General features: G+C 42.4%; 1 protein-coding gene across 12 annotated transcripts in view; it reads left to right on the forward strand.

The window, feature by feature from the left end:
* GULP1 (GULP PTB domain containing engulfment adaptor 1) overlaps window positions 1-17088 on the forward strand; it is a 2063281-nt gene that overhangs the window by 1640023 nt on the left and 406170 nt on the right. For all 12 annotated transcript variants that reach the window (XM_069615617.1, XM_069615618.1, XM_069615616.1 and 9 more), the window contains one exon: window positions 1485-1583. In XM_069615617.1, coding sequence (XP_069471718.1) covers window positions 1485-1583 — 99 coding nt within the window. The remainder of the gene's footprint in view (window positions 1-1484; window positions 1584-17088) is intronic.

Raw genomic sequence — 17088 nt, forward strand, 5'->3', positions numbered from 1 at the left:
GTCTGATTGAACTTTAAAAATTGATCTGAATTCAGAAAACCAAAACCAATGACATGCATAATATGAATTATGCATACATTCATATGTTTTAATAGCTGCATTATTGGGCACCACAGTTGACAGCAATTGAACAGACCAATTGGGCAATCTGAAGGGGGCCATGGGAAACCATTTGAAATATGATGAAAACCCTGAATACAGTGTACAATGATTTCCCAGAGTCCTCCCAAAAGATACTAGAAGAGCCTCGTCCTGGTCCGGATAGGACTTTATCTGGAAAATATAATACTTAATAACTATTTTGGCCTCATTGCATCTTTAATACGGGCTGGAAACAGCCTCCCGAGTTGCTACTTGTCATTTTACCAGTAAGTGGATTCTTGTCACTTAGCAGATGTTGAAGCACCTGCTCATGGACTCTACCAAACTCTGGAGGGTAGAGGATGAATGATGGCCATGCCACTCCCTCAGTAGCTTCACTTCTCAATGAACCGGGAACCCCATAACTGGGAGCACATCTTAAGCTTCTCCTGCACTGCTCAATCACAACAGACTGGGGAAAGTAAAACAGTAGGACTTCTTCTCTACATCAAGAGTGCGTTGATCTGCCCTGCACCACAAGCTGCAGGCAGATCTTCCATGGACAGTGGAACCAGAAACCACGTGAGCATTATAATTGAGATGGTCTCTCTGCTGTTTGTCACAATTGGGAAAGACATTTACAATGTTGGAAGGCCTCTTTTTTCCATGATAAATGTGTATAGTTATTGTTATGCTCATGTTCTGAGAATATCTTCCAACATTTTGTGGTGAGTTCTACTCCTTCCCCTTTTAGAGCTACCCCACTCCTGCCACCCCCGCCCCACCCCCTACTTCACCCCTTGGCATCATAGTGGTTGAGGAAAACTTTGCAAAAACCCCACGGTCCCCCTCCTGCAACATCTCTCTGCACCATCCCTTCCCTTTAAAGCAGCTCCAATGTGATGCTACACATGACATGGATCAGCCTGTATACTCGATTTCCAGCATCATTGTAAAACTTGAATCTCTGCACAACTCCCCAAAGTAGAGGATGACTGGTGATCTACCATGTCTCCGACCCTAAAATGCTATTCTTGGGGACCATCTGCACACAAATGAATTTTCCCCTCCCCCACTCATTCACAACAGATTGACTTTTCTTTTGTCGAAGGAAGGAGCGAGGAACTACAGTAGGGCGGAATGAATGGAGAATTACTTGAGATATTACCTTAATACGAAATGCAGTCATGTGATAGATATAATGGAAAAAATAATGTCTGCGCAACAAACTCAGTAAAGAAGTTGCAATATCCTTTTGACCTTTTAAATCAAAAGACTATTGTGACGGTTGAAAATTAAATTGAATAATGATGGTTAGGAAAGTGTTTATTTACACGCTGATCATAGCAACGACACTACATATTCTAAAAAAACCCAAAAAAACCGTTATTTCCTGTTTACAGTTTGCCAGACATATCAAGAAATCAGAAGGTCAGAAAACGCCAAAGGTTGAGTTACAAATTTCAATTTATGGTGTAAAAATACTCGAACCAAAAACAAAGGTAAGAACATGATTTTTTTCTATTTGGCAAAAGGTCCAATCATGTTATGTAATACAGATTGGTTCTAAAAGCAAATTAAAGGTCTTTGGTCATCTGTTTTCTCCATCTCTTCTATATTCTCTGCATGTCTTTTAAAGCTGATTTGTATGCCTTATTAAAATGTAGCCTTACTCCAATACACCAAATTGAAATTAATATTCCACGGTGTGACCTTTTGGAACTGGCTCTATCATGTGTTTATTATGTGTCTAATTTGTTTCAAAATTATCAGACATGTCTGCACACTGCTTTATCTAGAAAACATCTCTTATATCTTACAAAATCATGTTCCTCATTTATTTAATATTTAATGTTTATTTTTGCAATGCAGGATTGACCAATTTGTATGCATATGGTCTAGTCTCTATCATAGTGCACTGATATTGCATGCTTGCAAACACTGCCTAAAGTGCAACTGATGTTCATCTAATCAAGCTCCACTAGACATTTTCACTGCATACACTTTAAACATATTCTAGTGTCCATGATACCCGTAGGCCTCAGATGTAGAACACGCCACAATTAGAGCTGGTGCCCTCAGAGCATATATGATGAACCTAGTTTTGATTAATCTCCTTGTGGACAAACGTACAAACACATTGGATACCCTAATATATTTATGTTTTATAGAGTATTGGCACTTCTCCTTGCAAGTAATTTTAAGCACTTTGTTTAAATATTTACAAAAACAATAGGCTGCTAATCTGTGTTTATATGCAGGGCTGCTTCATTCATAACAGGCGATGTGGCACTGACCCACTGCCCATTATGGAGAAGCCACCAAAAGCAAGGACACTTGGTTTTCCTTTTTTACTTTCAGTTCTCTTGTGTGCATGTACAGTGGGACATGCAAGGCCAGGTGTATTGCGTCACCAGCTGTGCATAACCCATTGGCCAAGCAGACTTGGGTACTGCCGACCCAAATGTGTGTAGGGGCTTCTCTTGCACCTCTGCGCATATGATGGTCTACTAGGGTGGCTAAATGGAAGTGCTCCGGCTCCAATGTGCATGCCATGAACCACAAAACTCCTGGTTTCTATCTGCATTGTGTGCAGGAGCCGGAGATCTGGAGACAAAAGCGCAGCCAGAATTGTCTAAAAAGTGGGACCCGAAGCTAATGTAGTTGGTCCCACCGCAGTGGCATTTATTTATTAGTCTAGCATGGCATTTTTTACTGCCACTAAGGGCAAAGCCAAGATGATGAGTGTCCTTAATTGGGTACTGTTTGTGCAGCCAGCATGGACATGGTTTCTTTCTGTGACATGGCATTTTTGACTGGCACTAAGGCCAAAGCTAACATGATGCGTGTCCTAACATTAAAATGGGCACATTTGTGCAGTCAGAAAGGACATTGTTTCTGAATATAGCATGGCATGTTCTAGTGGTGTTAAGGGACAAGTCAGCATAATGAGTGTTATTACATTGTGATGAAGCATACATTTGTGCAGCCAGAAAGCATATTTTTTCTTCCTGATGTATGGCATTTTCTACTGCCATAAAAGGCAGAGCCAACAGGAGTATGCTCTTATCTGGAGATAATAGCATAAAGGGTTGCAACCAGCATGGACATCCATGGAACATGTGTTTTTACACTTCACCCAATGCTGGCATATAGTAGGCAAAGTCACAGTGAACATGTTCCTGTGCACTATTGATGACTTAGTATCTAATGGATGTGTTCATGTCATACCCCACAAAAGTATATGTAAACTATGTTGTTTTTTAGTCAATTTTTCAAAGATAGTGTGCTGTAAAATGTTTTATTTCAACCCATTATCCACTAAAACATCTGTGGTTGGTTTGGGCTCCCTGCCTATGCTCGGTCGCTCCGACATGTACATGAGAAAAAAGTACACCCTTCCAATAAAAATTTCATTAGCCACCACTGCTTATAGGATTGATTATTTGGACTAAATGTACCTGCCAGTATATTTGCTTTTTTCTGAATACACATTTTGAACTCTGCTCTATAGTCTAATTAATTAAGATTCACTAATTTTTATAGTTGATAATTGTTCATGTTTTTACAAGCATGTGTATATGCTAGCACCATAGTGCTAAATAATACAGATGGCATTACATGTGAGTGTGTCTCTTTGCACCCTAGGTTGTGTGTGAATCCGTTCAACCTACTGTCATGCAGGTCTTCCACATGCAAGAGAAGGGACACAATATCTTACTAGTAAAATTATATGGCATTACCACTGGTGTACCTAAATATTTCTATTTTCGAGAACATGGTCGCAGTACACTAAAAAGGTGACTTTTCTTAAGGTAGAGCGATATCTGTGCAAAACTGATAAACTCAAATTGGCTTGCTTTACAGAAGCACATTACAGTACTTACTGTGCCAAGTTATATAAAGTTACCATTAGGTGTGGACCTTGAATAACTCCCTACATATATTGGACTAATATATGCATGCCTTCCACCCTTTAGATTTCAAACAAGCCTCTCTGTTTGCAGGATATCTGAGTGAGTCCCCTGTTTTTAGATTCACAAAAAGTTCTAACATTTCTCATAAAAAACGAGCAAAAAGTACCCCGTCTCCAACAGGTTCACTAGACAGACATGTTAACACTCTCAATTTTCAAAATTGGTAAAAATCCATGATTCTTTAAGTCGCTGTTCCGTATCTCTTATTGGTTGATGCGATTTGCACTCTGATGTAAACTGCACTGAGAATGGGTGCATATGGCTGACTGACCCCGGACCCGGGAGCAGACGTGGACGGGAGGTGAGAGTTGGCATGCTGCAGCATACTGGGAGCTTCTGTGCACTCTCCCCAGATGTTGCCACACCCTGGCGAATTGCACTGTTTTGCAGTGCAAATATCTCTGAAACGGTGCGTCCAAGGGCCTTGAAACATGTTTTTTAGGTCCAATTTGGACCTTGAGTTTTGCTCCTCACCTCGAGACTCTTAAATGAGCTTTATCCAGTCCTTCTACAACCACATTGATGTTTCGCCAATTTCAGGCAACAGTCTCATGTGTGAAGAGTCAGGAATCTGGGGAAAGGGGTGGGGTGTCCAAATATCACGTAGGCAGTAATGTCCAGAGGGTCATAACAGGTAACTATGCAAAATGTGGTGCAGATTGGCGGAACAGTGTGACAATGGATATGGAACAAACTAACTGATGTTCTGCTTTGTATACTGAGAGAGATGAGATAAGAATGCTAAGAATGAGAGATCTGACATATATTTCTTATAACTTCCCAATAAGCAGGGATATAGACTTCAGAGAGATGGAACACAAACTCACACAAGGCTTTCTGATGTATTGGTGCATTGAAACATAGGCCTGCTGTGCCTCCCATTGGATACATTTCAGGCTTGAACTGCCCACAATAAAAGAAAGAGATTTTGCAGAAGAAAGTCTTGTCCTGGCACTGAAGGTGCTAAGCTATTCCAAAAGGAGCCCTGGAAGAAAAGCACTCTTTTCTGTGCAAATCTGCCCCATCCCACACAATTCCCCTGCCAATCTGAGGACTCAAGCTATCTACAAAAGGTTCAAGGGTGTATGAAAGGCACAGCACACTTCTGTCTTACTTTGTGGGTTTTGTTTAACTGTGGAAAAATGAGTACAGATCAGGGTCAATATTTGGTGGCGTGATGGAGTTTTGGTGTTCATTTGCTGAATTTGGAAGAGTTTTGGATGAGGTTTGAAGGAGCTTGTTAGTAGTGAGTATTTCTTTCTTCCTATGTTATTTATTGTCTGTTTGTGTGTGTTTGTTATGCCCTCGCTCACAACTTGCCTTTTTTATCCTTACTCCCTCATAAAAAAGTAAAAACCCCCAAAAGTTCATGTTGTCTACATTTTGCAGTTGTTTGCCCTTTTTACTCAATCATGTTTTTAAAGTCAAACACAAATTCCTATTTTACTTTGCATAGTTCCTTTTTCGCTTTGTGTCACCCAAAACATTACAAAAAGCAAATAAGTTTCCTAACACATTTCCTTTCCTTTGTTTGTTTTGAGTGTACATGTTCTCAGTTACTTTCAGTTACTTTCCATATCCTTACAATTTGTATTTTTGTGACAAACCTTTCACATAGCTTGAGTCTTGCGTGAATCCATTTCTGTGTTTGTCACTGCAGAGTAATTCAATATTTACAACTGAGGTGACACACATTGCAACAATACGTATGTTCTTGCTTTGGGAGTGCCAGATGGAGTAGAGGAGCTGGGATTTGAGAGAAGCTCCCTTTGAGAGGAGGTAGTCAGTGACAGCCAGGAGAGGGAGATGGAGTGTGAGAAGAGGGAGACAGTAGCCGTGGGGGAGATGAGTGTCGCTGTAGTGGAGGTGAAAGTGGCTGTGGTGAGTGAATGCAACCGAGAGCAGCCTACCCACAATCCGGAGAAGGTAATGTTAGCCTAAGAGTCACTGAAGTAGTCCCTGGAGCACAGAGACAGATTTATGGACCTTCACATGGTGGGCAAATGGTGGTACTCCAACAGCAGCGAGTGATAGCCTTAGAAGTGAATGGAGGAATGGGGGCAACTGTGAGCAGAAGGAGAAGGTGGGGGTTCTGCAGAACACTGACAAGCCTCATTTTGAAGGCCGAGAGATGGTCTCCTAATAGATGGTAACAAGGAGGAGACAGAAAACACTGCACATTTCCCTGCTAAGCGGGTGGAGAAAATGAATACTAAGGATGGAGTGGCTATACAGTCTCGAAGGGCCAATGACTTGGATTGCATCTCTGGCAGCGAAATATTTGGGGCTCTCGCTTCCATTCATTCTGCACTCTCATGCAACAATTTCTTTTCAGCTGGAGTATTAACCTTGGGTTCCATCTGGGACAAAACGGCCCGTTAAAGCTTAAGTCTAAAAAGGGTTCTCAAACCTGGTTTTCCAAGAACATGCAATGTCTGAGGGAACTACTCAGGAGGACTAACCAGGACTCAGGAGGACTAACCAGGACTAACCAGACCTGGCAAAGGAAGCAAACCCTGGAAAATAAAACCCAAGCTAAAAATACACATAAGGACTATGAACTTGCTATCTTTCTGGCAAAAACTTGCTTGGCTGAGAAACTGAAAACCGCCTTTAATCAATCATGGGAACTGTTTGCAACCCAAATTGAAAAGCAGCAGTGCTGGATGCTTCTTTAGCGCAGGCTAATCTTTTTAACTCTTATTTTTGTGGACAAAATTGAACGGATCAGGACCGATATTGAACAGGAGGTTTTTATTAATCCACCTGTGTCTTTATATAATCAACCTTCAGGCAACTCAGAGGAGCCACAGAATCAGACATCAGTACCTATGTTTGAGTTTCACCCAGTGGCTGAAGACGATATATTGAAATTTATTGGGTCTCTTAAACCCGCTGTTGATTCCCTATCTACTTTGCCAGCTTATGCAGCAAAAAGAATGGCGCAGGAACTCACCGTATTTATTACTACTTTTGTTAATAAATCACTGACAAGTGGGATCGTACCAGAAAATATAAAGCTTTCAATTGTTTCACCTTTGCTGAAAAAGCCATCTTTAGATGTGGAGATCCTTCAAAATTATCGTCCCATTGCAGGGTTATTTTGGCCAGCAAAAATACTCAAAAAGGTTGTCACCAACCAGTTGTAGGAATTTGTTGAATGCAAATTGTTACTGGACAAGTTTCAGTCCAGTTTACGACCAAAGTTAGGAACCGAGACTGCACTCCTGGCTGTACAGGGTGAATTGTTAAAGGCTGCGGAACAAGGGGAACTTTCACTTCTGGTAATGGTGGACCTATCCTCAGCCTTTGACTCTGTGAACCATGATATTCTTGTGGAACGGCTGCAGGAAATAGGAAGAGTTTCTGACCCAGCACTCAGCTGGTTTAGGTCTTTTCTAACTGTCCATCAACAGAGAGTAAGACTGGGGGAGTTCCTGTCGGACCTCATCAAGTTAAATTGTGGAGTCCCGCAGGGATCCTCCCTGTCTCCTATGCTGTTCAATCTATGTTTCCGACCCCTTCTGGAAATTCTGAAGCGTTACAGGTTGAATTTTCACTCATACGTGGGTGACACCCAGATTTTCATCCAAGTTGCCAAGTTTAAGGGAGCATTTAATCAACTAGGCCAGTGCCTGGAAGAAGTTGGCAGCTGGATGTCAAATAATTATCTACAGCTCATTGCATCAAAGACTGAGCTCATCTTGTTCGGGCCCAAGCATCTGATGAACATTGCAAAGAACCTGCCTATTCCTTTGCTTTTGGGCAAAAACCTATTTTTTTTATCCAAGATAAATCATCTAGACTGCATCTGGCAGGAGGACCTTGGGGGTGAAGCCCAGGTCGGAGCCAAGATTCAAGTGGTGTACTTTGTTCTGAGATTGCTGCGCAAAGTGCTTTCTTACATACCTATCGAAGATCACGCAGCTGTGGTGGGCGCCTTAACCAGGACTATTGTAATAGTCAATTGTTGGGTATCCCCGATAAACAACTCTAGCGACTCCAAAAAGCACAGAACACATTGTTAGGTTGGTATTCAAGCTGAGGAAAAGTGCTCCTGTAGCTCCATTTCATCGTGAGCTACATGGCTCTCAATTGAAGACTGCATTCAGTTCAAGACAGCTTGCATTGTTTTCAAGTGTGTAAATGGTATCATCCTTTATATTTGAGAGAGCTTATTCAGCCGTATCACCCCGTGAGGCAGCTACGCTCCAGTGATTGTCATTTTTTGGCTTTCCCTCATTCAATATACAAATCACAGGGCGACAGAAGATTCTCTGTTTTTGGCCCAAAGCTGTGGATTTCTTTGCCACTTGAGCTGAGGACTATGAGCTCATTTCTCCATTTTCGCTGAGTGCTAAAGACCCTCTTGTTTAGATAGATCTTTGTCATTATTATGGGGCATGATATGAATTCTGCTATATCTTCTATCTATTACGGCTGTCATCTGCGCCATTATACAGTTCATTGTGTTCAACGTGCGTTATAAAGTCATAAAATCAAAATCAAATCAGAGTGGGGTCACTGTAAACTTGCTTGCTCAGGAAAAGGGCACTAAGCAGGGTTTGGCTACCTTGAGCAGGCTTCTGTGGATCAGATTTCATCTCCAGCCATGACAGCCTTCCGGTCTGGTCAAGGGTGTGGTGGTACTTCAGCTTACCAGAGAGTGAGACAGGCAGCACAATTTGCAACCGCTTCCAAAAAACAGTATATAGGGGTGATGCAAGAAAGCGTTGGGCACCACAATGATCAACAAGCACTGCCACTGGTGGAACAAGGATGTGTACAAGGAGCACAAATTACATGCCACAGAACATGCCACAGAACATGCTAGTGCAGCACCTTCCTCGAGCAGAGATGGCAGCAACAAGGTATTGTTGGATTGCACTTCACCTCTTTTCTGGCCAACCAGGATGTGACTCTGATAAACTCCTGACTCTCGGTGAACACAAGTGGCCTACAGACCCCCAGCGTCAGGTACAGAAGACCCTGAGACAGTGGCCCATAAACAAGCAGGTCCACAGCTCTCCTATTACTAGCAGTATGACCTTCTGTTTGTGTTCAGGGTGCAGTGATAATTGGACAGGGGAGCAGAGATGGACTAATGAACCGTGAGGGCACATACTGCCTGTATTGTGGAACATTGTTAAGTCAGTGGGAGCTGGATCACTAGGAAAGGGAGTATGCTATGTTGCAGCACATTCTTCAGGACCACACTACCCTTATGTAAGTGACTGGGCAAGAGGTTAGTACAATGTGAGACATTGTTCATAGGGACAGTCCAACAAAAAGGGGGTATTTCGGAAAAAGGTAGGTATGGCTCTTCTATTACTTAAAGCCAAATACATTGAGGCAGAGCCACCTGGTTGATGCTGTAATGTTAGGTCGTAGATCTAGTGGTAGGAGTCACATATACTGAGGCAGAGCCACGAAGGAGTACAATGACACCTGCGTTGAATTAAGAAGAAGTATGGAGCTGCACTCAACTGTGAGGTAGAGCTAAATAGACTGAGGCAGTCCTTTTTGGGGCCTTTAATTGTGGATCCACTTAGTACAATTTTATCATTACCCGGGATGGATAAAGAAGAAGCCAAAAATTGGGATGCAAAAGCTACTTTAAGTAAATTCAACAAAAAAGCTCAACTTTAAGTAAACTTTAAAAGAAGGACAAACTAAATGTAATTAAAATGTAACTTTAGTGTCAACTAATCTTTGAAGGAAGGAAAAGGTTAACTTTATCTTAAGGAACTCGAATTTTCTTCATCTGATGGTTCTGTTGTTTGGTATCAAACCTGGTATACCCTCCCACTTTAGTCTTTTGAGATAAGTGCTGTTTCATTTTCATGAAAGCAATATCCCTCTCCTGTGGTCTGAGACAATAGCCACAGCTCTGCTAAATACACATTCACACTGCACTTTAGCTAGAGTGTAGGTGAAGATTTTCACATCCAACTGAACAAGCACAAATTGCCAAACTCTCTGGATTCAGGCCAGAATTGCAGTGAATCATATTCACTACCCAGATGAAATGTGCTGAGAACATAGATATCAACCGTCTGGTCTGCAGTGGGCCATCTGAATTATTGGAACCCTGACACATAGAGCAAACCCAAAGTGGAGTGATTATTCCCTAAAGTCTCTTATGCTTTCCACTGCTCAAATGTTCATTGAAGTGCTCCCTGAAGTACTGTTAGAAACTGAGTGTAATGTGTGTACATAGTCCTTTAACCTTTCCAGCAGAAGGATACCACACTAGGTTGTTGTCCTTTGAGCTTTGCCTTGCTCTTCTTGTTCCAGCAAGGCTTTTAGATGTCAGTTTAGTTCATCCATGTTGATCCATGTATAGCTTGTTGTCTTGCGCATGACAACACTGTAGGCTGTTCTCATTGTTGTTCTCACACACCTTTTCTACAGACACTGCCACCTGCACATCATACCACGGGACAAATAAAGATACCAGGAGGCACTCAATATTTTCCTTCATGACAACAAAGAGTTTATCTTGTCGAAAAGGTTGAGAGCTGCAATGTGACCATGTGCCCTACCTTGGCATCATGGGACATGTTATGTACCTTTATTGGGTTTGATAGTTGTAAATCCAACAATTACCCAAGTGGCAGCCCCTCACTGAGTAGCTTACCATGCAGTCCAACCCATTTTCTTACCTCTTCAAAGGTGGCAGTAAATAACAAACACTGTTCAACATTTTCCACTCTGTAGGTGTTAAAAGGAAACACTCCAATTTATAGCTGTGACTTTTACAGTAGTCAGTCCCTGCACTGCACAATTCGGCATAATTGCAGTTTTCAGTTGGTGTAAGGGAGTTGGTGGCACAACTACATCTTTCCTGACACATTTCAGGCACTGTTGGAATGGTTAAAGTGTGCAGATATTTTCTTGGTCACACTTATCATCTCATCTAGTTACTAGTAATGGCTTATGAAGTGGATTAACAGAAGATGGAGGACATCTGCAAAGCAAAATACATGCATGGTGTTGCCAATTAATTTCCAGGGCAGCTACAACATTAAACCTTTTGGAGGTCTGCTGCCACAAAGCCTACTTCTGCACCATACGGAGTGAGCCAGTGTGCCTCAGCTGCAACCTTGCTCCTACTAGGAATGGTATACTCTTAATGATAAGAACAGGACATCCAGGAGGACTGTTTGGAGGTTGAGTGTATTTTCCCTACCTGGCATGTCTTGGCACAGGCTAGATATCTATTCCTTTCTATATATTGTCGTTAAGTGCCCGGACCTATTGTTTGAAAGTCAATAGGACTCTAACATTTAACTTTATTAAGTTGTAACAGACACCAGCCAATAACAACACATCCAATGTGTATGTTGTCTTTTATTTCATTTTGAATAGTTCATGACAATTTAGCAATGATGTTGTAATGCCAGCAATTTATGTTCTGCCACACTGGATTCAAGACATAAGAGTGCAGTCCTTTTTTTGGGGTGTTCTACCCTACTAGGAGCAATCTTCACCTTATCTATTACATATATGTTGTTACACAAACAACAATGACCCTTCAACATATGGGGTGTATATTTTTCAAGATTTAGGATGTCCTCTCTACCACATCTACCTCCATTATAATCACCTGGGACCTATGAAAATATCCAGGGTATCTAGAATCTTAAAGGTTTGTTTAACTGTGGTATGACCCTATCCAATAAACTACAGTTCACCGGGCAACCTTTTCACCACCTTTCCTTTTGAGATGAGATATTTAACACATACCTAGTTCAATTTCCTCATTAGTTGCCTGTGGGTCAACCCACCTCTTTCACACACACACCAGCGTGAACCGGTTTGGACACATTTTAAAAGAAAGCGACCACCTGCCACTGATAGCTATTTCCATCTTACGTAGTCCTCTCAACAGTTTGCCATGGGAGTCATTGCAACTCCCCTGGTTGCAGGATTAATGTCACCCCTCACATCATTTCTCCAAAGCAGTTATAGATGTATATGTTTAGTACTTCACACTTGAATTGCCAGAGTGTCTGTCATCAATCCATAATGATATACAATACCAGTGCTGGGTGCCTCACCCATGTTTCAGTAGATGATCTAGACCCTCTCCAAAGACCACTTTCACTATAGCTTGATCCACATAATGGCCATTCACCTGGTATTAGGTGGTAGGTGTGAGGGATCAGAAATGAGAAGTGGACACAGAGTTGCAATGTTTTCAACATCACACACATTTATTGGTAGACAGGATTGGATAAAGGCCTTTCTGTCATTATCCTAAAGAGAGTTCCCCTTCCTAGGAAACTAAAACTGAAGATCAGTCTGTGTCGCATCATCAAAATTATGTAAACTGTCCATTTCTCCAACATGTATCTGATCCTCACAGTAGAAATGGACAATTACAGGTTAGGTGTAAGGTAAATATCTCAAATTTTGATTTAGCAAAAAGTGTGTAAAAGACAAATATTGAAATGTAACAATCTTTGAATCCAGGGGATGGTTCCCTTCCTCTGGACTATTTCAGGTAGGATACTGAAAGTGTCCTTTCAAACAATGATTCATTAAGAGTAGCAGAAATGTCTTTCTCCCAACACTTTCTCCAGGATGGCAAAAAGTGTCTGTTCAAAAATAGCAAAAGTGTCACTTCTATACAACAACTTTTTAAGAATGGCAACAATGTATCTTCCACGCAACGGCTGCTTAGAGTGATCTCCTGGTATACTCTCCTGCCAGAAATCATTCAGTAGATTCTTTAGATCCACTGGTGTACTCTCCTGACAGGTATCCTTTCACATTGTCTTTTTCGTTCATATGTTTTATGTGGATTAGCCTTATTCTACTGTGCCAGGAAACGCCTTCTGGATTTCTTAGATCCCCTGGTATACTCTTGCCAGGTATCTTTCTCCCAAAGGCTCACAGCCTGATGTGCTTCTTTCACCAGGACCTATTACAATGTTGACTTTCTGTTTTCACATCATTGGCTTTAGGTACTACTTGTTCTAACTGCCCCAATATTGACATCTCATATAGAGACTTGTTCAAGTTATGTCGGTTAACTTTATCACTATTATTAATTTGCTTGTGGCAATACTTATTCCAATATTCTCCAAATTGACATCTCATATATGGTTAATTGTACAGATTGTGCCTTTTAACTTCTTCATTAATGTTCACCTGATTGTGTTAATATTTACTCCAACGTTCCCCATATTGACTTCTCTTATATGAGGATTTGTGCAAATGCTGTCTTTCTAATTTACTTGGTCGGAATTCAAAATAGGTTTTCAATTGTTCATATGCCTTTTGGCATGCCCCTGGGTCCCCAAAACCTATGGGCAGACTCACTGGTGTCTGATGGCGTTTTTGAGGCATGGCACATTGCTATGGTGATGTTTTCACTCTGGGAAGGCTTCCCCTGCTTTACAGACCCTCATTCAGTTCTGCCACCGGCTTCGCGTTCATTTGCCAGTAGAACTGCTGCAGCTTGGCAGGACCACATTCTAACAGCTTTGCTGCTGCTGCCAACTTTTCAGCGGTCCTTCCACGGCCTCCGCTGGGCTTCTCCTGGTCTTGCACTTCTCTGGTAAGTTATGCTCACCAGTGTTTGCTTGACAGTGCCTGCCTCCCTCAGCACCGTCCATTTCTGTGCATCTGCATGTGCCTTTGGTTCTGTTTCCGGCTTCACCCCCTGTGCATCTCTCTTCTCCACCCTCCACTTCCATTGTAATAACTGGCCTGCACATTTAGCAGTACATGAGGCTTTATGGGAGTTGTTTTCCATAGGGAGTTTAGATCTTTTAAAGTTATATTGTTTTGCATTTTTGTTTAGAACAGAAACATCAGAGACAAAGGAGACAAAAACACCAGAGACAAAGGATGTTAAATGTGAGTTATATGTGCTTGAGGCGTGAATGTTATTCTGCCTACAATTTCTGTAAGGAAGGGTCTTTAGGGTTTTGTAACTGGAGGGATTTGTATAGTGACAACATGCCATCAGGAACTTAGGAATTATAGAGTTTCTATAAGTGAAATATACCACGTGTCTCCGGATGGGTTCACAACACATCCCTGACATCCATCTCCTGCTATGCGATGCTCCCTCATAATACCATCCCCAGAGTCACAGGAGCAGGGATTTTAGGCTGAGCACCAGTGATGACTCCTACTTAGGAGATGGGAGAATGCAAGGACATCTTAAGTGAAACTCCTCTTAGTCAGGCACTCTTTTCACAGCATAATTCACCTGAAAACAGTCTGTCCGTTTACCCAAAGTAACACATTCTCCTGTCACAAGTCCTTACAGTAATTTGGTCAATCAACAGTCAGTCAGTGGTGCAACGGCATTGAGCTAATTTGGCTCCAGTCCTCCCATCTCCGAAATGGAAGTTCAGTGGAGGGGTTTGCACACTTTCTTTCTGTTATGCAGAGAGGGGAGGTAAGCCTTTCCTGGTACTTGCGGATTTCAAGGCTCCCCCACCTCTAAGCTTAAAAAAGGAAAGTGCGTACTTCAGCCCCCTCCACCCATTGGATGTGAAAGAACACATAACATTGTTATATGTTGGTTTACATCTGTGGGGAAGGGGCTCCTGATGTGCACAATTGCTTTTGTTAAAAAGAGAGGGGTGGGAAGTATTTCCTGAAACTGGTAGCGTTAAAGTTTGACTGTGTTGCTGCAGAAACATGTATTTGCACAAACACAGCAAACATGTAAAGCTGCTAGTTTCAGGAAAGGATTCCCTCACCTCTCTGCCTAACAAAAATCAAATGCACACATCTCCCTTCTCCCCACAGATGTGAGCAAACATATAACAATGCATGTGCACTTTCAAATCCGAGGGCAGGGGGCTGATGTGGACATTTGCTTTTTGTTAAGCAGAGAGCCGAGGGAAGAATTGTTGTATGTTAGCTCAATATGTATGTATACCTGTGTGCAAGGAGTGTGTATATGTGTCATGTAATGTGTGTGTGAACGAGTGCTTGAAGAATGGGGGACTGGGTGCAGGTGTGAAAGAGCTAGTGCATGGTGGATAGGGGCGAGAGTGAATGGCATGGTTAAATGAGTGAGTAAATGTTGTGTACGTGTGTGTGTGTGCGTGTGTGTGCAGGGCTTATGTATAATGCTGGATTGAGGAGCTGATTTTGGCAGGTAGAGGGTAGGGGTATGGGGTTTAGGGGTGGGTGGGAGAGGGAAGGGTGTTGGCACACTGTAAGAGTGGCAGGTGCCCCAGTGTTCACTTTAGCTTAAAGGGTGATTCCTCATCAGATACCTGAGCTTTAGATATACAAATTATCAAAGCAACTAAATGTGTATGTTATCTTTAAATCCAATCACTTGGATATTCTCACTGGCATATTGCGCTTAATTGGGCCCCATGCACAACACCACTTGGGTTTGAATAGAGGTGGTGGATCTTCCAATGTTGCCCCACCCAGTTTCTGAAGTGGCCCCTCCCATCACCAGTTACCCCACCCCTGAAATGTAGGTTTTGTTGTTCCCCCACAGTCAGTCATACAGTCACTATGATACAATTTCTCAATGACAACTTCCCTGGAGACAACATGCTAACACCCACTGCCAGACATATGTCACCACAATGCAGATCGATCCAACAAGCAAACAGTCTCCATGACTTTACAACCTCTTTCCTATTACTGCCCTGGGAAATAGGAAAAACTGCATCTTCAGCACAAACAATTGAGGGCTACACAACCTCCTATAATTTCTTGGAGATATCAGCTACACCCTAGAAACCTCTGGCAGACTCTCCTATGCATGAGATGGTCTGCTGGTGAATGGTATTTGGTGGCTGCTCTTCTGGGCTGCTCAGAAGTATAGGGAAAGAGTTCCAGTGCCTAGTGACATCCCAGGACTTGGACACTGGCACACATAAACATTTTGATCTTATTTGCCTCTGAGTGATCCAGTCTCATTCCTACTGTTTCTTAAAGATACTTGTCGAAGGATGGCTACACTGCATGTGAAGAAGTGCCAGTTCAGACCTCTCAAGCAGGGATCAATGAGGCCAAGATACTATCTGAAGCCTTATTATTCCCACAAAGGAGTAGGGCAGCAATTCTATTGCCAACATAACAGCAAGGGTGTGCTTGAAGAGACACAACCTGCCCTGTGTTTGTTCATATTTCTTAACATGCTGAAAAGCCTCAGGAACTTGGGCTGGCAAATTGAGGCAGGATAGGTTATCTCCATGCCAATGGAGAGGCTGGCAAAGATGAGGTGCCCAAAGGGCTTCCGAAAAGCTGGCTATTTGCAAGAGTCTATGTTATAATGGCGTGGCATGATTTTGCTGAAGTGTCCATTGCCAGTAGTAGTGAGGTGGGAGACTGATCTGTGAACATATCCTTTTGTGAAGCATGTGGATAATGCTGTCCCATGGGCCTACAGTAAAGATGTGCCCAATGGCATGTCTGCTTCCCCCCAATGTGCTTCTTTGCAAATTTGGCAGGTTGCAGTATGTGATTGTGGATTTACAAATGTGAACAAATTCCACAGACCAAACATTGTTTGAGAGCTGAGAAGGGTCCTAACCACTGTGCTTTGGTATTTGGGTTTTGTTAATGGCAGTGATGTTGATGTGAATGTCTGCAAAGATGAACAACCATTGTGAATCTTCCGTCACCAAACGCTGTTATGATGCCTTCAGGTACTCCAAAGGTTTTTATACGCACTGCACAGTATATCAACTGGCTAGATTAACAATAGCAGTCATCATACAATGGTTGCTGGTTTGTGTGCAAGCCAGTAAAAGGGGTTTGGACATTGGTGCTAGTGCCGTCCCTCTCTCTTCTCTCATTTGGGTTACACCACCCTAGCCCAGACGTGTGTAACCTGGGTGTGCGCTATGGTTCTGTTGTCCCTACTCTCGTTTGCTTGGAGCTAATGCTACACTGGTTTCCATATGTGTTGGTTAGTCTTCAAGAAGGAGTTGGGTTCAGTTCTCAGTTGTTCCTCGCCCTTTACTTTAACATGTTCTCTGCTGTTTTCCTCCCACCAAACCTCTGTCCCTCTAATGTCTCCCTCTGCCTT

This window comes from Ambystoma mexicanum, chromosome 9, assembly GCF_040938575.1.
Source record: "Ambystoma mexicanum isolate Mex_15411 chromosome 9, UKY_AmexF1_1, whole genome shotgun sequence".
In the NCBI taxonomy this organism is placed as follows: Eukaryota; Metazoa; Chordata; class Amphibia; order Caudata; family Ambystomatidae; genus Ambystoma; species Ambystoma mexicanum.